The 25062-nt window shown below is 41.9% G+C and overlaps 1 protein-coding gene across 1 annotated transcript; it reads right to left on the bottom strand.

The window, feature by feature from the left end:
* Nucleotides 1-5668: 5668 nt before the first annotated feature.
* LOC140076947 (sphingolipid delta(4)-desaturase/C4-monooxygenase DES2-like) lies at nucleotides 5669-24139 on the bottom strand. The gene is made up of 4 exons (XM_072123755.1): nucleotides 23985-24139; nucleotides 23486-23595; nucleotides 11522-12264; nucleotides 5669-6266 (listed from the first exon to the last, which is right to left on the bottom strand). Exons 2-4 carry the CDS (start codon nucleotides 23565-23567, stop codon nucleotides 6123-6125), a joined length of 969 nt encoding a protein of 322 aa, XP_071979856.1. The 5' UTR covers nucleotides 23568-23595; nucleotides 23985-24139; the 3' UTR covers nucleotides 5669-6122.
* Nucleotides 24140-25062: the final 923 nt, after the last annotated feature.

The raw sequence follows: 25062 nt of genomic DNA, 5'->3' as shown, positions 1-25062 counted from the left end.
GATGTCCCTCTGTTCACATGACATGGGGAGGATTAGATGGGAGGGACCGCCTGAGCAGGACACGCCCCCCTGGGGCCAGGGAATATAAGATAAAAGTTGACTTATGTGGGTGTAAGAAAAACAGTTTTTAGCTAAAAGAAGGGGGTCAGTCAGTTATTAGAGCTCTATAGGAATCTGTCACCGGCTGTATATATGCAAACTGTGGTGACAGGTTCCCTTTAAGCGAAGTGCTTGGCAATTTTGGGTGCACTCGGGACAATCCCTTTAATATGTTTCATAATGAAGTGGAACCCCCTGGGAGACTTATCATGACTGGGCACCTGAAACCCACCAGGGAGACATCATGACTAGGTGCCTGAAACCCCCCGGGTAGACTTAACATGATTGTGCGCCTTGTACTTTCACTGTCAGCATGAGATGCGATGAATATACTAAGGGTTCAGGCTACAGCAAATGCTTTAGGCCGAAGAATCCTTTACTTTCCTGTGCGCCAGGAATAACAACTTTTTCTTGGCTTATATGACATCTTAAAGGAAACCTACCAGTTAGAATGGCAGGGGTAAGCTGTAAGTACCGAGCACCAGCTCAGGGTGAGCTGGTGCCGTTACTTACTTTCGTTAGTGTTATAAACTGCGGTATCGCGGTTTTAACACTTTTTAAACTTTAGAGCAGAAGACGCTTCGGCGCTGCGTGCGCACGATCGTGCGCGCGCCTCCATAGGAAATAGCGGAGATGTTGCGTGCACACGGTCGCGCTAAGCCCCTTCTGCTCTAAAGTTTAAAAAGTGTTAAAACCGCGATACCGCGGTTTATAACACTAACGAAAGTAAGTACCGGCACCAGCTCACCCTTACCCCTGCCATTCTAACTGGTAGGTTTCCTTTAAATTAGTCCCATTGTCTTCAGGAAGTGCATTAAAAAATGGAAGCACTAGGACTGAAATAACATCAAAACCGTATGGTTTAAGCTGACTAAAATTGCATAATTTGATACTAGGGAGGGTTAATTATCATACGCCGATGCTTGTGCGCAGCCAGGTACATCAAGAAGCTTAGGCCTCTTGATGTATCCGGTGGGTGGTTGTGCAGTGTTTTATTTCCACGGCAGGTCCTACCTGCAGTGAGTGCGCTCGTGCGGGGTCAGGAACACCCCATGGCGGCGCAATCTCCCACTGGCCGGACCCCCCTCCCCTGGCATGGAGGTGCTGGAAATACTAGCCATATGCTAGCATTTACAATTATTTCAAGACTTTTCACACCCTTTTGTGTCATAGAAGTCGTTATAAATACCTCCCTAAGTCCTTGACCAACAAACTTCATGTAGATACCAGCTAGGAAACTAGTAGGCTAGGAACCGTAATGTTCAGGCAGATAAAGGTGCACGTACAGTCAGGGACGTCCGTACAGCAAAGTCTTCTGGTGCCATTATCCAGTAACCACTAGGCAACTGGCCTCAGCAGCCATTGGCCCCCAACAAGTGGCGTAATGTATGGTTTATATGTATGTATGGTTTATAGTACTAAATGTAATGTATGGTTTATAGTACTAGCCTTCTCATATGGGAAATTGACACCTTATGGACCCACTGAGCCTCTTGGGCCCAGTTGCAACCGCACCTTCTACACCCCCCTCAAGTTACGCCCCTGCCGCCAGAATAACAGAAGCATGTATATTATAAACATGGCTGATTCCTGGAGCAGGACACCCACTAACAATCTAATTGTCAAAGTTCTTGCAAAGTGATTTGGTTTGGAGATCCGAACACTCCATTCGTATGCTTCATTCCATATATTCTACAGTACAAAGAGTGGCAAAGTTAGACACAACCTGTAACAATTTATTATCACAGTATTGTACAAATTTGCAACAGTTTTTCCACTAGAAACTAAAATGACAGTGGATTTGCATGTCATATATCACATTTCGCATGCTTGTATTTTTTTTCCTTCTTACTGACTGATGCAAATGTTAATATTTTCTTCTTTTATGACACACGTTAAACCTGTTGTTGATGGCTGCTTGCAATGTGTATGAGAGCGGGTGTGATAGTCAGGTATCTGTGATGCCTCCACATTCTTGTTTTTCTCTCCTTTATGTAGCAGAGATGTAAACCCGATAATACTAGGATCTATTAAACTTCATGAGTTTTGCAACAGTTTTATACCGCCTTTTATGGATGTCCATGAGATTAATAGGCACTAACAATGCTAATGATATTGACTTGGTAGATAAATAGGGGGCAGTCATCAATTTTGGTGAAAGGTTCGTGTTTTTGGTGCACGAATCGTGTGGTAATTTAGAAGGGGATGTTAGATTTTGGCGCAAGGGGTTAATGAATTGGTGCACGACTGAAAATGTTCAAAACCGACTCCACATTCATGAAGGTGAAATAGAACTCTATAGACTGACTTTTTGCAGCTCTAAGTTCGCACCCAAAAAATTGTGGCTAAAAAGTGTCGGGAAACTAGGAGCGCAGGAAAAGTTTTGGAATTTCAAAAGTGCGCCCAAGTTGTGTGCCCCTTCCCCTTCCAAAAAGACGTGATTGTCGAAAAAGCAGCAATACTGTGGTGCTGACACTTCATAAAAAAGGCGCAATTGTATTGCTTATGTAGCAATAATGAAGAATAAATTATGACCTATAGATGGTTTAATGGGGCACATTTACTAAGAAGTTAAGAAAGTTCGTGCTCCGCCTGTGTATAATGCACGGTGCCACACATTCATTAAGAACGTGCACCAGAAATCATGAATCTGTCGCTTCCCTGCACTGGCCCGACCAACCAACTTTTTTGTGGTGCACGTTTAACATAGGGGGGCAGATTTATCAAGCTGTCTGAAAGTCAGAATATTTCTAGTTGCCCACGGCAACCAATCACAGCTCAGCTTCCATTTTACCAGTGCTCATGAATATTTTAAAGGGGTGTTATGATTGGTTGCCATGGGCAACTAGAAATATTCTGACTTTCAGACAGCTTGATAAATCTGCCCGGGGGCCTGCAACAAACCTTGCATGTTAAATCGGGTGCACGGTACGACTGAGCCCCGGAACGCCCCCTAATTTGTGTCGCATGGAGGCTAATGTAGCTGCGTCACAAAAGGGTCACGTGTGACACAATAGTGGCACGGACACTTCGTAAATACCTGTGCAAGCCGCTTTCCCCTACAAGAACGAGCAAAGTACAACAGCAAACTGGCGCAAAGCCCTTAGTAAATGTGCCCCAATGTGTGGTATAATTTTAGATAGGATTAAAGAAAGATCTGGCCTGTGTGTCCACTCAAGGTTGTCCACAAAGACATATGTACTGTAGAAGAATCTGTAGTCCCTGGGGTTTAGGTAGATTTCATCGTCATTTCAAAGGCTGGTACGTTTACCACTTTTACATGGAGTGCGGTCTCCAAAGTTGCCCAGAACTGACTAAAGACTAAATTATAGGGATTGTGTCATTAATAATATGACACGGGATAGGGGATAAATGTGGGATGATTGGGCGTCACAGCCGTTGGATCTCTGTGATCAGCTGAAAAAGGGATCGCTAGTCCCTCTGATCTGATCTATAGCATTGTGGACTTAATGGACCATACTGGACTTGATGGCTCCTCACCTCTCCCCTCTTCATAGGGAACCGTGCATGCTGTATCTTTTTTTCTGGCGACAGCACGGTACGGTGACACACATGTGCACAATGCACCCCTATAGTGGCCATATGCAAGCTGCCGCTCGATGTGTCAAAAAGGCCTATTACATATTATGATCTGTGGACTGATAAGTCACAATGAATTGACATCTTATTAATAGAGAGTATGTCAGGTAGATTTCCCATCTATGGTGTAAATTATTGCCCAAATCTATGTCTGCATATAGCAGATATAAGTGTGCTATCTTGGCAAATAGAAAAACCATTACACTGTATATAATATACAGTAAATTCAACCCACCAGGGGCAAAGTTATTTTACACTAAACCCCAAAGCTCCATCAGGAGTCATAAAACTCCAATAAACTGATGAACCTTGGCCCATAAAAGAACAAATACTTCAGATTATCACATATTTTTTTAATGTAAGTAGCACATTTTAATATCAACATTTTTTCAAGTGAACATACAAAATACTATCATATCAGTAATCAAATACCAAATACTACACTGCATTCAGTGTCATCACTTCATTACAAGGTGTAGTTACAACAAAATTCATCTTAACCTCAAATGGGATTTCCAGCCTGGGAAAAAAATTAAAAGGGACCAGTTTACCTCATGTGATTTGTAATGTGTGTAAGTGTGGGGGCAGGATATGAGGTAATTTACCAATAGACATTTCTTAATAGTTCTGCTCCGTTTTCTTGATATGTAAAGTGAAGCCTCCCGTCTGTACCTCATCAGCCAGAGATTCCTGACCATAAAATTGCTGGAGATAGAGGGTCATGTCATGTGGAGGGCGATTACACTGCCAGGACCTTATGATAATATTCAAAAATATAAGATTAAGCTCCTGGCAGGGCGTTTGCTCAAAGAAAAGCTAGAGATCACATGACCCTCAATCTGCGGCCATTTTATGGTCAGGAATCTCCGGCTGATGAGGTAAAAGACGGGAGGCTTCACTTTACATATCAAGAAAGCGGAGCAGAACTATTAATAGATGTATATTGGTAAAATACCATATATCCTCCACACGCACATTACAAAAAAACATGAGGTAAAGTGGCCAATCCCTTTAATTAAAAACTGGCTTAGCATGGTCTACAATAATTAGATTAGTCACACTGGGCACATTTACTAAGGGTTCGCGGACCGCATTTCCGTTGGGTTTCCCAACTATTTCATGCAACACAAATCTGGGGGGGGGGGGGCGTGACCGTTGGACTGATTCGGACTAAGCGCAGGATTTAAAATTCAAATTGTGTCGCAAGACACACACTCACATACACCGGGAAGAAGAAGGTAAACTCCGGCGGACCTGAGCGGGGGAAGCGACACAAGCAGGATATCGGGCGCACAATCTTGGTGAATTGGTCCGGACTTCATCCTTGTTGGACAGTCCGGATCAGGGATCCCGACAGGACCGGGTAAGTAAATGTGCCCCACTGTCTCCCAAATGTCTCCCGTTACTCCCATCATATGCTATTTGGGCCCCAGTGGTTATAGGGACATTATCACTGGGAGAGAAATTTCACGGAGCATTGAAAAAACAGCTACAAGGTGTCAGTAAAGTGACTTTATAATTTTAGAACATGCTAAGCTGTTTTTCATATACTTTTAAGAGACTGAACAAACCCCGTAATCCTATAACAGTGCAGCATCAGAAAATAAAAGCAGACTTTTTTTTAGACTGAAGACTTAACCAGCTGCTCAATGGACCCCGATGGTCTTTTGGGTCAATCTATAAACATCCTACCTGTCCTATGAGAAGATGTGTGGTGCACAAATTTAAGGGGTTTTCTGACCACGTTAAATAAGTATAGAGATTAGGGACTTTTATAAAGCATTTCTATTAAAAATATTTCATACTTCTGTGAACCTTAAGAATTACTGTAGTTTTTTTATTACATCCTATCGGTCAACAAAGGTGTTTGCCAGGAGCAAATAGCTCCCCCTCTCTTATGTGTCGGCACATCGGCGGTCATGTGATTCAAGAGGACCGGCTTGGGTCATCCATGAAATACAAGCTGCCCCCCATTTGCTGAAGGAGAGAACTAGAATGTTAGGACCGGCAGATTTATGTGAAATGTATTTTACTGGGAAGGGGACTTTCCACGGAAGACTAACTTCCACCGAACCCGTATATAAAATAGAAATTATGATTTCCTATACCAGGACCTACAGCACGTTTTTCTTAGTTTTTTTTTCCTTTTCATCTTACTAGTCAGAAATCCCCTTTAAAAACCTTTAATACTATTTTATGATCTTTGATTCTTTCATGGCCTCCTTAATGAACGAGAAAGTGAGGAAAAAAAACTCAAGAGGTAATAAATGTACAGTGAATTAAAGGAGACTCGGAATGGTGAATAAACAAAGCCCCGTATTGTCACGTAGGATTGTATTACTCAAACACTTCACATCTATAAAAATACATAAAGAGTACTTGCATTGACACAAGAAATAAATTAATTAAGCATCTATAGGGTTTCAGTCCTTCTTGGCCAGCTCACATTCCCTCTTCACCCTGGAGAAAGGTCCAAGTTCCTTGCAGAAAATAAAGTCCCAAAGTACTCGCCCCCATGACGTGTGGTAGGGCAGCGTGTCGTAGTATTCAGCGGCGATTTTACGGACCTGTGAAGGTGAAGAAAATAAGAAATACAGAATAACTACATCGTATAATAGGATAAGAGTACGGTGATAAGCTAACAAAATCAAGAACTAGTTAAGACTAGTTAGCTACTAGTTACCCATAGTAGAAACAACCAGTCCTGACATCCATAGATGGTCCTTCTCTTGGTCTAATATAAGATATTTCATTATTGTGTGTGGAAGAGACCCTTGTGTTCTTGATAAGAAGAACTGGAAGGTGTTATCCACTCAAGATCCGTGAGTAACATCTACGTCTTATCAATCAGAGTCGGCTCCAGGTTTCAGTAGGCCCCTGGGCGACAGAGCCTCAGTGGGCCCCTTTGCAGTAAACTTTACAAATTCAGAAACTAAAACAGTCTCCTGTTCCCTAGTTAATCATACCAAACAAGCGATTCATGGTAATTTTTTTAGGCCCACTCATACCCTATGGATTCATTAGATACAGCCCCCCTCACCCCCATGTATATTCTCATGTGGGCCTCTAGCAACTATGGGCCCTGCTACCAACCATTACTTTTATGGATATATCTACTCATCTGTGGTTGCCCTTTTAAGTAGGACATAGAAAGTTGCGAATATGAGGGCTCACAATGTAGACAATGATAAAGATTTGGGCCATAGCTGGCCATATACATAAAAGTTGACCAAACCCAACACTTTGGATTGGTTGACTATCAATCTTTTCTTGATGGTTTATTTTGGAGATTCCTACAGAATCAGTAAACCAAAGGATTCTGGCTTATTTTCTTGAGATATGTAAAAAATAGATGAAACTTGAGGAAGCAAAGCAAAAATGTAGGATGCAACTATTGGGACTATTTAGATGCTTAGGTGCTCATCGGTTAATACTATTGCTTTGTACAGGATTGGAATCCTATAAACTTCAATTTCTGCAAATAGTTTGTGTGTATCTTTTGTTTCCTCCCAAAGGCCCTAGTATACATGTTTCTGTACAGCACTCAGCAATGTAGATCATGTGTAAAATAAAGGTGTAATTTGCAATTACTACATGCAGTGGACTCCTGCACATCTAGTGAATGAGCCATTGCTTTATATAGGATTCTATACATTCTCACATATATCATGAAAGGCATAAAGAAAATCTACCATCAAAATCAAGCATGATAACCCAGGGACCAGGCGGTAATCTTATATTTATTATCCATGGCCTCCTTCCTTCTAAAAATCAACTCTTAAAATTATGCTTATGAGCCAGAAGGGCTCTGGGGTTTGCTACCAGAGCCTGTCCGTGCTGTAGCTTTACATGCTGGTACACTGCAGGAGCATGTCTCATCCTCTCCCCTGCTCCATCGGCACTAAACCTTTCCTTCTCCATGCTGTAATCTCATGCAGTGGGAGGAGGGAAGAGCACAGAGGGGCTCTGGTAACTCTAGTAATGAGCCCTTCTTGCTCATTAGCATAATTTGAAAAGGTGATTTTAGAAGGAAGGCGGCCATGGATAACAAATATATGAAGGTGCCTGGGTCTATAAGTAACTACCCCTGGTTTATCATGATGGATTTTGATGGTAGATTTGATGGAATTCTCTGATCACATGACTGGTGCATTTCTCCATTCCTACATTCCCTAAGAAAAATAGATAAGTATAATGATAATCAAAATTCATTTTGGCAATTTGTTTGCTAATGCAATTCAATTAAAAAGTGACAGAAATTTAAATAAGTCTTCTCCATATGTCGCAGGAGGTCAGCTATGTTCCCTCTCCTCATAATCCTGTAAGAGTGTAAGACAACTGGCTAGATTTTTAGTATTCCTTAGGCCAGTGATGGCGAACCTATGGCACTGGAGCCAGAGATGGCACTCAGAGGGCACACAGGCTTTCTCCCAGGCACAGAGTTTACCAGACATGGCATCTTCCTCAGTTAGTCCAAGTAGTGCCCTGCTATTTTAAAGTGACCCATCCTGTGCTGCTTGGTCCTGTCCCAAGAGTGAAAAGATGTGGACAGGGCAAGCTCAAAAATTTTGGTAGTAATAAGTTTGTTACTGCCTAAATTGCCGTGTTGGCACTTTGGGAAAAGCTAGTTTTTTGGGGGCCTCAATTTGGGCACTCGATCTCTAAAAGCTTTGCCATCACTGCCTTAGCCATATGCACACAACTGTCTGGGGGTCGTATGTACGGCCACAAGCTTGCACCCATACATACGTCACCTATAGACGGCTATAGACTACAAGTGCTCACAGTTCCAAGCCATAGCATAAAAAGATGCTCTAAAAAGAACATGCTCTATCTTTGCCCATATTGACGGCCTTGCAGCTACTATTTTCTATGGAGAGGGGCGGGGTTGAGAAGCCCCTCCTCCTCTACCATGCGTTGTGCGGTCGTTGCTGGGCTGGGATACGCTCTTGTGCATGAGGCCTTAGGTTGTAGGAAGGCAAAATGATTGGTAAGCCCAACTCCCTCACCTGGTTGTACAACCATGGTGGAAGAATGTTTACAAGATCAACAATGGAGGCCCTACATTCCATGACTTATATTACAGGTTTACGTAAAAGAAGATCCAGGCATTTGTAGAATGAGGAAAGTTCAGTAGAAGACAAAAAGGTTGCATCATGACTGACCTCCAGGTGACTGTTACATTTATGATGCGCTTAGGTAATGTGTTACAGAATGATCAATTACTCGCTGACTGCAAAGTCCGATCAACCTGTCCTACCTGAAAGCTTAGCTGAACTTTGTAACCTGGTCTACAGCCCCAGCAGCTCCCTTTGTTCCTTGTTGTATGGGTGGAGTCAGTGTCAGTAACAAGGCTCCAGTGGACCCTGGTGCGAACCTTGTATCGGGGCCACCATACACCTAATGTCTCGCTGCCATCCCAGTCCCACACATTACACTTGAGAATAGACATATACACAGACATATACACACAGCAAGGTACTTACCATTAATAAATACTGTGCCGCAGCAGGCCCCCTTAATAAAATATTGTCCAGAAGCCCACCTTATGAATATTCTGTCCAATAGCCCCCTGATTAATATACTGTTCAGCAGCCCCCTTATTAAATATTATTCACCAGTTCCCCTTATTAATATACTGTCCAGCAGCCCCCTTATTAAATATTATTCACCAGTCCCCCTTATTAATATACTGTCCAGCAGCCCCTTTACTAATATACTGTCCAGCAGCCCCCTTATTAAATATTATGCAGCAGTCCCCCTTATTAATATACAGTCCAGCAGCCCCCTTATTAAATATAATGCAGCAGTCCCCCTTAATTACTGTCTTTATTAATGTCCAGCAGCAGCCCTCCTCATTAATGAAATGTCCAGCAGCCCCCATTATTAAAGGACATCTACCATCAGTAGATACTTTATGGTAGCTACTTGTACCCACCTAAGGTTCTGTATTGACGTGTAGTAATTCTCTTTGAGTATGTCTAAGAAGTGCAGGGTTTGCGAGAATTACGGCTTTTAAAAATATGTGAATTAACCTGAGGCCCTCTGCTAAGTGCCTCATGGCTGCTCCCATTAGTAATAATTCATGGAGGCCGGCCTGGCTGGCTCCTTCTACACTTCTACACTGATGTATTTCCACTACACACAGTGAGAGGGGGAGGTGCACACTATATCAGCCTGTCAATCTGCAGCACGGAGGGGTTCAGGGAACCGCCCCAGTAGCCCTTCAGGTCAATTAGCATAATTTTAAAAGTTCATTTTGGAAGGAAGGAGGCAAAGGATCACAAATATAAGAAGATAACCACAGTCACGGTGCCTGGATCTATGAGTAAGTTATTTCCTTTAAAGAATAAAAGGTGAGTTCAAATAAGTTGCTATTGTAAAATAACACTGGGTTTTTATTTTATATATTTTCAATGAATGAGGATCAATTATGTCAATCTCTCTATAAAGTAGTAATTATTCCTTTTTATATAGTAGTAATTATTCTCTTTTACAGTAGTAATAACATTGGGGGTCATTTACTAAGGGCCCGATTCGCGTTTTCCCGACGTGTTACCCGAATATTTCCAATTTGCTCCGATTTTCCCTGAATTGCCCCGGTTTTTTGGCGCACGCGATCAGATTGTGCCGCACCGGCGCCGGCGTGCATGCGATGGAAATCGGGGGGCGTGGCCGAACGAAAACCCGACGGATTCGGAAAAAACGCAGCATTTAAAAATAAAAGTGTCTCGGAACTTGCACTTACCTTCACCAGGAATAGGCTCGTGCATTCCGGCGGGCATCGGCGGACTTCAGCGCAGCAGCGCCACCCGGTGGACATCGGAGGAAATGCCTTATTGAATCCCGGCCAGACATGAATCCACCACAGAGAACGCGCCGCTGGATCGCGAATGGACCCGGTAAGTAAATCTGCCCCATTCTCTGTAATTAAAAGGGTTTTTCAGGAATCCCGGAAAACCTCACGAGGCTGAATGGGGTAAAGTAAATAGAATAAAGCAACCCCTGACATTTCGAGGAATGCAGAGACTGCTGCAACATTGGAGGTAGGAGCCGGAACAATGTTTTTTTAGTTTGACAAACTCTTCAGTGACCTGTTTAGCCTGGTGCAATCTGAAGTCTCGTATGATTGTTCTAATGAACAATTTCATGTTCAACTTATCTCCCTTGATAAGGATTGTGCACGTTGGACTTCATTACTAAAAGGGGACTATGTTGAAAAATACCCGGTCCTGTCGCGATCCAGCGGCGCGTTCTCTGTCAAGGATTCGGGTCTTCCAGCGATCCACTAAGGTAATGCGCCCGATGTCCACCAGGTGTCGCTGCTGCGCCGAGGTCCACCGGAGTTCACCATCCTATCCTGGGTGCAGGTGAGCGTGTGTCAAGCGACACATTTTTAAAAAAAAAAATACAGCGTTTTTTCCAAATCCGACGTTTTTTCCGACGGCCACGCCCCCATTTCCGTCGCATTAATGCCGGCGCTGATGCACCACAATCCGATCGTGTGAGCCAAAAACCCGGGGCAATTCAGGGAAAAATGGTAATGTTCGGGAAACCCAAAGAAAAATAGCGATTCGGCCCCTTAGTAAATGACCCCCATTGTGTCTTCATTTCTAACACGGGTACTAATTGAACCACCCTCGTATGCCTGATCTTTACAGTCTACACAGACGCTTTTACCACGTACTTGTCCGGTTGGTCAGTTCTACTAAAATCAATGGTTTAGGTTGACTTTGCTCAAATCCATCTATGAACCTTTGCATAATATATAATCAATATAATGTATATATAGCATATTATATAGTCAATATATAGCTCTTACCTCAGGAAGCTTGCTGCCAGGTATACTCGGAAAGTCATGATGTTCCATGTGGTAGCCAACATTGAAGGTTAGCAGGTTGAGTGGTCCATAGTAAGAATAGGTTTCATAACCCTTTAAAAACATGTAGTGCTCAGCAATAAAATGCCCAGATATTGGATGTAAACCCATGGACAGAAGTGATCCAGCTAGTAAGTAGACAATAGGCTTTAATCCCCACAGCGAATATATCACCCAGTCAAACGAAAACTGAACCAGCGCATTGATAACCTCCATATGTGTAATAGGTTTAGGATTCACATATAGGGGACGTAAGATATAGAGAAGAGGTTGTATAATGATCCAAACGATCTTGCGCATTGGAGTGCAGAAAAACTGCCCCTCAAAATCTGTTGGGATGTCCACATCCAGGCCATCGCCCCCAAGATACCGGTGGTGGTCAATGTGGTATTTCTTGAAGGATGTTGAGTAGGGCATTCCAATGGGAAGGTTAGCGAACATTCCAAAAAAACGATTCCATCGCGCTGATTTGTTACCAAAAGCAACATTGTGAGAAATGTCATGGATGGCAAGAGTTAATGAATGATTGATCACACCTCCAAACGCATAGGACCAGAAAAGAAGCCATTTCCAAGAGAGATCACGGACAAGATAGCAACACAATATCTGAACAAGTACCATGCAGGAGACAGTCCATTTAAGCTGTGGGTCTGGTCCCATCAAATTCTTGATCTGTGGGTATTTTGCTGTAGGTAAAAAAAAATACAATACGTTATATGAGGTGACATGTGGATAGAAATTCACAAGACAAATGTAAGACAAATTGTAAAGGGAGGGGAAGTATAGTTGAAAGAATGAAGGTGGCCATACACATTAGTTAAAGGGAAAATGGCACCAGAGACCTAATTTTCACTAAAGACAGGTTACAGAGGACCATCACACATGAATTACACATCTTCTTTTCTTCTTTCTCTAAGCATTTGCTTTACAATATAATTGTGTGTTATAACTTACCTTGCACACTGACAGAATCCTCTATGTAGTCCCAGGGGTTGGGCTTTGGTTTGGATGCTGTGAATTGTCTGTGCTGCAGACTGCTCAGCTCTCAGCCCGCACATTTGAGCTCCTTTATAGTCCTCCCTCCTGCTCCTTCACAGAGTTTACACCCTGGTGAGCTGACATCAGTTAGGGAGGGAAGAGCTGTACAAGTGTAGGGGTTTAAAGCACAACCCCTGGGACTACACAGAGGATTCTGTCAGGGTGCAAGGTAAGTTATAACACACAATAATATTATAATGCAAATGCTAAGTGCGAGCAGAAAATCAGATGTGCAATGCAGGTGTAATGGGCTTCTGTAACCTGTCTTTAGTGAAAATGAGGTCCCTGTAGACAGGTTCCCTTTAAAGGTTGTTTATGGACTAACGACCATCAGATGGACAACTTGGTTGTGGTGTGTCAATGGTCAGTACTTTCAGGTTAATACTTCTTGTATCCACTCCTGGGACCTGGATTGCAGGTATCCTGTAAATATTTGATACCTCCAAAAATTCCACAATGAAGGTGGAGATTGCGAGGAGAGAGTAGAGGTGATATGACTCCTGCTTAAGGCAACCAAAAACTGCAAAATGACCACAGTGTGTGAACAGATACTAAGTCCTTCAGTTGTCCAAATCTTGGATATCCTATTTATGGTTCTTTTAAGATTTATTAAAGTATAATATATATAAGAAAAATATACAGTTATCATAGTATAATTAAAGAAAACAATTAGAACAAGGACACAATAGTCCAATTTGGAAAGGCGCAGAAATCAATGAAAGAATGAATGAGCATACAGGCAGATTCTTCGGTAGATCATCATTCAGTTATAAACTAGCGAAGAGCGGAAGGGCTCACATAGTCCGTAGGGAGCAGAGGAAGCCCTACAGGTTCCTGCCGCAGCTCAGAATGGGCATGACCCCGAAACTAATCTCCATTGGTTCATTGTGGCATTTCTCATCCACTATCATTATGAAATACACTATAATATGAGGACTGGCCTAGAGCAGAGTAACTGTTAGGTATATGAAGGCTGGTACCCCGAGGAGGGGGAGATATGCCTGATCATATAAAAGCGAGATCCGGCAAAGAAGGAGAACGTTCGGTCTCCCGATGCTGCTATCAGAGCCAGAAATAAGTAGTCAGGAGAAGGCAGGTAAAGATCCAGTTCCCACCTTAGCTTGATGGGCCCTGAAAGATGAGATTCTCATCTTTAATATGACACTAAAATCTTGTTTCTAGGTGCTATGGAACAGAAGATAGGGCTTATGAAGAAACTTTACTCAACTGATGTGATAATGAGGTGAGATGAGTCATATTTGCCTGACTTTGAGGGAGATAAGTAATGGTTGAGATTTCAAATCAATTTTTTTAAAGAACAATTATTGGCAATGAATAATACATTACAAAGTCATGTTCATGAGTATCAAGCGTATTTACAAAGAATATTATGTATTAAAAAAGTGGGGGGGGGGGGGATAAAGTTTTCCACTCATAAAAACATCTAAAGTTAATAATTCACTCTTATAGAGATGGCAATACATGCTGGCGATGGTAATATGATAGAGTTTGCTAATAATTATCAGGATATAGTAACGGTGGCCATTAAGGTGGAAGGCGACTGCTCTACTGAAACCCAGAGCTGGTGATCAATTATATATTTATGGCCATATATATTAGTATCAAGCTACATCACAGGCAGGAAGGTCACGTTATCTTGGCTGACATTTACTTAAGATTTTATAAAAATGATATGTAGGACAATGGCCACACAACGTAGTAGGTCAGGTGCAGCTATGACACAATGTCGGCGAGGAATAATTATATTTATATGATTGTTCAAGCAGGTACTTTGACCGGTCATAGAGATAAGAATCCCCTTCCCCCTACCTTAGGCTTCAACAGCGAGGAACTACTCCTAATAAAATCTGCCTACATATATACACCCATATGGGGGAATGGGAATAAGTTGTGGCCCTACAACCCATAGTGGCTTAGTGGTTAGCATTACAGCCTTGCAGTGCTGGGGACTTGGGTTCAAGTCCCAAGGTCAACATCTGCAAAGAGTTTGTATGTTCTCTCTGTGTTTGCGTGGGTTTCCTCCGGGTCCTCCGGTTTCTTTCCACACTCCAAACCATACTGGTAGGTTGATTAGATTGTGAGCCCCATTGGGGACAGCGCAGCGCTGCGTAATCTGTGTGCACTATATAAATAAATGAATAATTAAAAACCCTTGGTATGGAGTATCCTATCCCCCTTGAAAACAAAGGATTGGGAATGTTCAATTAAAACACCCAATTCTTTCTTTTCTTGATGGTAAATTGGCTTGTCATGGTAAAATCAATGTGTAAATATAAAGAACTCTATTTTCCATGAAACTGGTATTTCTGGAATGCAAGAACAATATAATGTATTATATTTAAATGGGATCTTGGGAGCCATTATTGGGAGGTTATCTCTTCTGCCTATAGCACTGTATGTACTGTACATACCCAGACAAAGTCAATATAGGTGTCCTGCACTATGCCCTATACACAGACTGCTGAAACCTCCAGTTATTACAAGGACAGGAGACCACAAGTTCCTGACTTGGTCTCCATTATCTTCTATTGCACTTCAAGAATGGTTCATTTTAAAGAGGTCGTCCATTTTTAGCAAAGAAGTGATATTGTTTGTGTAATCAAAAGTCATACAATTTCCCACAGTACTTTCTGTATCAATTCCTCACCATTTTCTAGATCATTGCTTGATGGGATTCAACAGGAAGCTTCATTGTTTGCTTCCTGTAAATGAAAACCAGACTCTGGTCATGTGATGTCCCACAGGTGCACATCTTGTTATATCCCTGGTCATGTGATGTCGCACGGGTGCACGGCTCATTATATCCCTGGTCATGTGGTGTCACACAGGTGCACGGCTCGTTATATCCCTGGTCATGTGGTGTCACACAGGTGCACGGCTCATTATATATCCCTGGTCATGTGATGTCACACAGGTGCACGGCTCGTTGTATCCCTGGTCATGTGATGTCACACAGGTGCATGGCTCGTTATATCCCAGGTCATGTGATGTCACACAGGTGCATGGCTCATTATATCCCTGGTCATGTGGTGTCACACAGGTGCATGGCTCGTTATATATCCCTGGTCATGTGATGTCACACAGGTGCATGTCTCGTTATATATCCTTGGTCATGTGATGGCACACAGGTGCATGTCTCGTTATATATCCCTGGTCATGTGATGTCACACAGGTGCACGGCTCATTATATCCCTGGTCATGTGGTGTCACACAGGTGCACGGCTCGTTATATCCCTGGTCATGTGATGTCACACAGGTGCACGGCTCATTATATCCCTGGTCATGTGGTGTCACACAGGTGCACGGCTCGTTATATCCCTGGTCATGTGATGTCACACAGGTGCACGGCTCATTATATCCCTGGTCATGTGGTGTCACACAGGTGCATGGCTCGTTATATCCCTGGTCATGTGATGTCACACAGGTGCATGTCTCGTTATATATCCCTGGTCATGTGATGGCACACAGGTGCATGTCTCGTTATATATCCCTGGTCATGTGATGTCACAGAGGTGCACGGCTCATTATATCCCTGGTCATGTGATGTCACACAGGTGCACGGCTCGTTATATATCCCTGGTCATGTGATGTCACACAGGTGCACGGCTCGTTATATACCTGGTCATGTCATGTCACCTATTTGACATCACATAATCAGGGACCTTTGTTTATCCAAACTAAGTAAACAATGAACATTACTGTTGAATGACAGCAAGCAGAGATCTAGAAAACTGTGAGGACTCAATAAAGAAATTATATTGGACAATCGTATAACTTTTCAATACACAAAGAATATCAGTTATTTGCTGAAAGTGGACAAACCCTTTAATTTGTTGGTGCAACCCATTTAGTGTTTCTGTATAAAGCGGCCAACCCAAAAAATTGTAGGTCTCTCAACCCTTCCCAAACAGTTTAATGCTTTTACTAGGGCAGGGAGGAACTGTATATATGCAATTATAGTAGGGATTAATTACTTTATTGTGTAATGACTATCATAATAGATTCGCATTGTATTTGATTAATTAATCACTAAGTAGCGACAATAATGTCATTAAATACAGTGTCAATCATACAGACAAAGGCATTTCACACAGACACAGGTATCGAATGTCTACCATGACACCTGTGAAGTGTAAGCCGGCACCCGCCATGACAACTATTGATTGGTCTTTGTCTCCAAGGCAACAGCTGACACCCGGCACAGTCCTGTGTCCAGGGGAAGCGCAATAATATCTTGTGTTATCAGTACAAGTTTATTGAAATATCCCTGTGTGCGAAGACAAACACCTAAAACAACCATTCTTCATGGTAACACTGGTGCCAAAATGCCAAGCCCCCCTGTTTGCCGAATATTAGAATTTCTGATACGCTATGATCTAAAAAGAACAGCAAAAATGTTCCTACAGATTTTAATTAAAAAAAAATACAGCAGTTTTGGGTACAGTTTATTGAGCTGAAGCCAATGGTGGATCCAGTCTATTTCCCATGATTTCTGAACCCACTTCTTGCTATGGCATAAAAAAACCGTTTCAGGGCTCTCTCAGATTGGCGTGATCCATTTCACGTCCACGTGTCCATTTGCAGTCCCTGTTGTGTCAGCATTTTATCTACATTATTTTTTTTTCACATACAAGGGGAATCATTTTTTATAATGTCTGGCTAAAATTAGATGACAAGAAAATAGTTTACCCGGCATCATCAGATAAAAAAATTAAAATTTCTGGACCCATTCACTATGGTAGTCTGGGGTCTCGCCGTTGGGTAAAAAATTGTGTAAGCTGCACATTACCGTATTTTCCGGACTATAAGGCGCACGTAAAAGCCTAGGATTTCCTTAGAAATCCAAAGTGCGCCTTATACTCCGGTGCGCCCTATGTATGGCTCAGGGCAGCGGACCCTACTTACATACCGGTAGGTCCCCGCTACCGGAGACCGGAGACAGCAGATCTCCAGCGGGAACTGCAGACCACGCGGCACAAACAACTTCTGCCGAATAATTCCATATATAAGGCACATCAGACTGATGCGCCTTATATTCCGGTGCGCCTAATGCCCCGGAAAATACGGTATATAAAAAGTAACAGAAAAGCCACATAGAATTCGTGAAAATCACGGATAACATACACTCATACATCTGGAATGCTTGTCTGAACAAGCCCTTACACGCTTAGTTTTTTATGCAGCTTTTGAAGCCGAAACTGGAAGTGGATCAAAGAGCAGAGAAACTGCAACAGGACGCCAGTACTTATGTCCTTGTCCTCACAGTATTCTCACATGGTAGATTTGTTGTACACATTGGGGCAGATTTATCAAGTGTCTGAAAGTCAGAATATTTCCAATTGCCCATGGCAACCAATCACAGCTCCCCTTTAAAATATTCATGAGCACTGGTAAAATGAAAGCTGAGCTGTGATTGGTTGCCATGGGCAACTGGAAATATTCTGACTTTCAGGCACTTGATAAATCTGCCCCATTAGTTTGCCTGAGAATCATCAGTATTCATTTCAATAGGGGTTGAGTTTTTTTTTCTGGGACAATCACAGAAAATTAGCAAAAAATTTTCTGTTTCACTTTAACCAAAAGGGTTTGGTAAAAAGTTACTGAAAGTTTTTGTATAGAAAACTGAGCATTATCTTTATGTAACCAGTAGGGTCCATATCCAACAGTCGTCTCTCATCACAGTAACACCCACTGTAAGATCAATAAAGTGGTACAGTATATATATATATATATCTCATTGTGTGTAACCAGCCTTAACTAGAATTAACTTATTGACAGATGTGCATCTTTCTTTCTCCAAACATCTAAATTCATAAGGCATTAGCACTGGCATCCATATCAGTAACTTAAAGGGGTTTCAAATCTTAATCTCTTATGATACTAACATGACACAGACCAATTTTATAAATTTTAGCCACATGCTTTGCAATTTTAATCAGTTTTATTTTTTTTATTTTTTTTTTTTAGGTTTAATTTTTTTGCTCCTATCACTCCATCTGATGCTCATTGTGAGATTCGGCTCAGTGGGCAGGCACTAGCTGAGCAGGCACTTCATGATTCCTCTGTGCGATACTTGTTCACATGCTCTTACACTTTCATTTAGCTTTTAAAGATTCTACTAATACCTGACACATAAAATGAGACAGATCAGACTCATGTAATGGATATAAGACACAATGACACACTCAGTTTTGCGACCTCACCTAACCAATAAAACACACACTCAGCACTGCTATGCCCTCCACCCTCTTTGGATCAAGACTCTAATCAAGTTTGTAGAAATGCTTTACTCTTCACACTAATGGACAGGATGTGCCTCTGCCTCTATTGTTCTCTGCTCCCCCCCCCCCCCCCGCTCCAGCAGGGAATCTGAGCAAGACAGGAAGATCTGCCCAACCATAGTCAAGACTGAGTTTATGGTCATATCCACAGGCAACCAAAAACACAACATCAGAACTGGTATAGGCAGGTTACAAATCAGTCCTGGTGTACACAATTTCAGTTCCCCTTGGTTTCCGACCCTGGATCTTCTGACTTCACCCTTGCATTCCAGGATGAGCTCACACACACACACACACTGACTTCCTGCCAACAAACAACACATCACATGGTCAGGAGAGCTCCAAGTTAGAGACTAGTGATGGGAATTCTGGCTCTTCTTAGTGAGCTGGCTCATTAGGCTCTTCTCACTAAGAAGAGCCGGCTCTTCTGACTCCTGAACGGCTTCATATTAAATATATAATAGGGAACCGCAGGCCAGTCAATGACCCCACACCACTCTACTTTTAACCCGATTGTATCGGGTTAAATGGGGCATGGTGAGCTGGTTAGGGGCAGGGTTAAGCGAGCCATCGCCTCACTGAGTTGAGCCGGCTCGCCAACGACCCATCACTTTTACAGGCAGATAAGTTCTTTATCTGGGGGAGGGAGGCGTTGGTGTTGTGGCAGAGCAGAGATGTAGAGGAGCTAAGAATGTCATTGTGTGTAATATGCGTCTCATGGATCTCATCATCTCTGATCTGTCTCATCTCTCTGTCAGATACTAGTAGAATGTTCAGAAGGTAAATGAGAGTATATAAACCATGTACCCTGATAATCTTAGCACATTGTCATCACACAGCATCTCAGAGCACTAGAGGGATTATGAAGTGTCTGCTCAGAGAGTCACTGAGAGATAGGAGCTAAAACTAGCAAAAAAGCTATAAAACTGAGTAAAATTGTACAAACAAAACAAATTATTTTGTAAACATCACTAGGGGATTGAAATTTGAGAATTTGAAATGTGTTATTTTGATATCCTAAGTTTTTCAACTGGCAGCTAGGTCTTCAGCCTCCAGCCCATACACATATATTTGGCCTCTTGCAAACAAATACATTTTGAGGAACCTATGGGCTTTTGTTTTTGACTGCCGTGTGCATGTGCCACCTGCTCAAGCCACAAAACCCAGAGCAGATCCCATTCCTGACCATTAACCAAAGGCCACCATACACATCATAGTGGTTCAGTCATTGTGGTTCAGTCAGCAGAAATCTGCTCTTTTGCTGACTTTAAGCAAATATGTACTACAAGCTTAGCTGTGCCATGCCAACTGGACACTTAGGCTTCAGTTATATGTTAATATTTATTCGCAAATAAATTATGGAAAAATTGTGGTAAAAGTAAGAAAACACAAGACTGCCTTTAGATGCCTGCAATATGATTGCATTGTCCAACTAAGACACAGTCTGCAGCTGTCACCCCCAGTCCATTTATGTAGAAGCACAGTAGGCACAAGTACCGTATATATATTTGAGTATAAGAAGAGTTTTTCAGCACAAGAAATGTGCGGAAAATCCCTAACTCGGCTTATACTCGAGTCAAGAAAAAAATCAAAAAGTGTACTCACCTTCCAACACCCCCCGGCAGGTCCTCTTCTATCCATCGTGGCTCCGGCAAGGGCACCGGTCTGGCTCAGGGATTGTGACCTCAGACGCACACTGACATTCTAATGTGTGCGCCGGCATCGGCACACATTATGATGTCGGCGAGCGTCTGACGTCATGGTGCCTGCGGCGGACCGTGGGGACACAGTGCCCATGCCGGAGCCACTAAGCATAGACGAGGACCTAGGGGGCTAGCAGGCTATATACTACAGGGGACTGGCAGGCTATATACTACAGGGGGCTGGCAGGCTATATACTACACAGGGCTGGCAAGCTATATACTACAGGGGGGCTGGCAGGCTATATACTACAGGGGCTGGCAGGCTATATACTACAGGGGGGCTGGAAGGCTTTATACTACAGATGGCTGGCAGGCTATATACTACAGGGGGCTGGCAGATTATATATACTACAGGGACAGTCAGGCTATATACTACAGGGGCTTGCTGGCTATATACTGAGGGGGGCTGTGACCAATGCATTTCCCATCCTCAGCTTATACTTGAGTCAATAGGTTTTTCCATTTTTTTGTGTTAAAAATAGGTGTCTCTGCTTATACTCGAGTATATACGGTACATTTTAGAAAAAACAAGTAGTATTGTCTGTGATCTGTTATAAAACAACCTGTTATTATCTTTTATTAACTAGTGAAAGTTGTTGAAGATAATTAAACATATTTTTTACTTCTCTGAATCATTTCAGGTAGTCCTGGAGGAACATATTTTGCAGGTGCATGGGGCACATGTATCCCTCTTATTGTTTTCTTTTCTTTTGTTTGAGCAACTTTTTGTGAGACTTGTCACAGTTTCAACAGTGCAGTTGTCCTCATTATCTTAGTAGTCCAGATGTTTGTTCAACTTTTGGGCTCTGAAATTGTCCCATTCTTGCACCTTATAACTCCCAAAACAGAACATGCTAGATCCAGACTTACTTTTGGGAGCTACTATTTGAGACTAAAAGTCACAGAAAGCAAAAGTCACAAAAGTGAGATTAAACAGCAACTAATTACATGTATCACATTGGGGGAAAACTTAAGATACATCACAATGATTAAGTAGGTCAACTTCAGGAAACATGAAAAAGTGGCAGCCTTAAAAACCACAAATCTTCAAAACCACAAATCACTTGGTTCTGTTTTCTGTTGGATTTTTTAAAACAATTTTTTTAGACTTCTAAACAGCAAATCATCCAACAGGGCATCATTTAGAAGACTAGAGAAGCTTGGTGACATCATATGATAGCAAAACAATGGACATCAATACCACGCCCGCACGAGATGGTTCATAAAACAAATGGTCTCTATGTTATGGAAGAATTTGTCATGTGCTCAGTATATTACTTTTTGCTTGCATTAAATGCTTTGGTTATATATTGTCCTTTTCCAGATGATGATGTCTGCTAAACCAGAATAATGACCCTCACTCCCTACAGATTTCATAGTCACTTGGAGAAATGACTTAATTAAAATGTATTCCCTATGGTAAAGACTGGCACGTATGTAGAGCCTGTGCCTTCTGGGATACCTTATTATCTATGGTATATTTATTTTTACAGGACTGGTTAAACAATAAAAAGAGCATTATCAACAGTTTTGTGATAACATTGGTTGTGCTGGAAACACAGCGGTCAGTTCAGCCGCTTGACCTGTAAGTTGTGCAACAGGTTTATCAATGCTTGTGATCACACAGGCGGAAGTGCTGGAAGGTAGACCTTTCTAGATTATGGGATCAGACCTTGATTTGGCTGCTAAGAATTCCCCCGAATGATCCAATTTTATCAATAAAAGCAAGATCAGCTAATGGACTAATGTTTATGGAAGCAGCTAAAAATAGTTCACGGTTATCCAAAGGAACTAATACAGCCAGTCCCCAGGTTACACACAACTCTGTAGATCTGTTCTTAAGTTGAATTTGTATGTAAGTCGGGAACTGTATATTTTATCATTGTAACCCCAGAGACAATTTTTTTGGTCTCTGTGACAATTGGATTTTAAACATTTTGGATTGTCATAAGAACAAAGATTAATAATAAAGCTTAATTGTAGACACATCTGATAACTATTACAGCTGTTTATTGTAGCCTAAGGATAAAGTACAGTAATTTAACAATATCCAGAGGTCCGTTTGTAACTAGGGGTTGTCGGTAAGTCAGGTGTTCTTAAGTAGGGGACCGCCTGTAATTGGAAACAATGGATTTCAACATGACTAAGCCTATGTTCCCTAGGAGATAAATCACTGCTAGGGATGGTAGACGGGTACAACGTTTATAGGAAGGTTGGGAGATATAAGTTGGACATACTCATTGGATGACTGTTGGCTAAGCCACAGGATTTTGGTGGAAACAGATGGCAATCAAATGTATAAGTATAAGGGGTGCCATATTTCAAGAAATTTTGGACAGTAACATTTCTCCTTTCTTTGTTCTGAAGGGGAAAAACCACCAGAGAAGTGGCCTCAGTGGCCTCCTCCCTTCTTTCCATATACTTCCCTTTATGTTCTCAAACAATTTCAAACCCCCCTCCTCCTCTAAAATATCTCCAATCTTGTATTTTATGGGGGCACAATCCCTTGTTTGTGATTTGAGCCCCTTCTCACTGTAGGAGAAGTTTCTATGGCACAGAAGTCCTGGTACTTTTGCTATCAAGTTTTTCAAACTTTGTAGTGAACTCAATACAAGAACTTAGTTTATGTTGGTTGTCTTAGTTATTCCTGTTAGTCAAGTCAGCCTATAGCAATGACATCATTAAAGTATGTATCATGGGAATAAGGGCACAGCCTACAAAATGGACGCCTCGATTGTGCGTAGAGGACAAATCAAAATTTACGATTTATATTCTGTTATATATTTATAGTGATACATCATTACAATGGAATACATCTCTGGTTTTTCTATTACTGACTTGTACATTTTACAATCTGTACTCACCCAAAATCTCTTTCCTTCTGTCCGAGTGTGGTTGGTCTGTATACACCCACTCAAAGTTATCCCTCACTACTTTGTTACCCATGATGGAAAATGGTAAGAGGGGTCAGTGCCTGTAGAATAAAGTATAAGTAAAATATTACAAAGATTGCAAATCTTAGTACCATCCTAGTAAAACATTCTAAAGTCCAAAGTAACGTAAGGCCTCTCCCCTGGTTTTATCATGGTGCGGCACTTGCTCCATACATACTATATATATATATATTGATAGTATTACATATTAAAGGTAAAGTTTCATCATCACTGTAGTAGTTAGAGTTAATAATCTGCAGGTTTTGCAGATTTATGGCTGATGTCACTGCTACATACACCCAGTTTTCATTTGCATTACTTAGGGATGCAAGTATCTACAGGTAAAATCATAATGTAACATTGTAACACCATTGGTGGTTACTAGAACATAAAGCAGATACTAGATATCAGTCTATATATGTTACATTACCTGTGATGTGTGCTATAGTCTGCAGCGCAGCGTTGAATGAGACGCTGGAAGAAGGTGGAAAAGAGAGAGTGACAAGGTGTGTGACAGTGTCACCAGCGAGGGGAGGATCAGTCTCACCCCTCTTATAGGATACGCCTTCTGTGTCAATAGAAAAACTCTATTACAGATAAGATAGCCATGTGACTACATGTAGAACCTGTTAGTCTTTTAGAGCAGCGAATACTCCCCAATACATTGTCACACCCTGCGAACTGTCTCCTGTTCAACCTGTTCAGCAACATCCCACAGGGAAACCAACTTTTTTTTTCTATGAAGACCAATGGTCTGGAATCAATGGCTCTATAGCAAGTTTACTTTCTTTAGGGATTGTAATGAGGGTGTGGGACACGCATACCATTAGTCCATCCACAGATGAAGTCAAATACAATTTGTTGCCTTCTGGAAGTGGAGGGGGAGAACAAAAAATTTGTATGGCTTGAACTATTAAAAGGGTAAATTGTGATGGGTCAATGCATTTCCAAAAACGTAGGTCTTGTGTAGTGTTCCATTTATGCAGTAGTTGTCGCCTAAAGTTGTATAAGAATGACTGGGGAACTTTTCATCAGATTTCACCCCACTAAATTAGCAGTCCCGTCAGGTTGGTTCTAGAATTCGCTTAACTCGTTTATAATAATAATAATCTTTATTTATATAGCGCTAACATATTCTGTAGTGCTTGACAAATCATAGTTTATGTGAAATCTATGTTTGCTTCCCTAAAAAATAAAAGTGAACCTAAAGGAGAGCCCCAAGGCCACGTTGAGCACCCTAAAAGTGTAGTGAGGTGTTCTGCCCGATCAGCTCCTCGCCCCATCTCTCATTCTTCTAATTCTCAATTGCAATTCATACTTGATGCCGAAATATCAATGTAACCTTGTTGCTGTTATCGTGACTATGGGGCACATTTACTTAACCGTCCGCTGGAGTTCACAGAAAGTGCATTGTTCCTACGATAATGCCCTGTGCCGCAATTCACTAAGATTGTGCCCCCGATATCCTGCTTGTGTCACTTCCCCATCTCAGGTCCGCCGGAGTTCAC

Source organism: Engystomops pustulosus, chromosome 9 (assembly GCF_040894005.1).
Source record: "Engystomops pustulosus chromosome 9, aEngPut4.maternal, whole genome shotgun sequence".
In the NCBI taxonomy this organism is placed as follows: Eukaryota; Metazoa; Chordata; class Amphibia; order Anura; family Leptodactylidae; genus Engystomops; species Engystomops pustulosus.
Note: the sequence above shows the minus strand (reverse complement) of the source record. Positions and strands in the feature narration are given on the sequence as shown.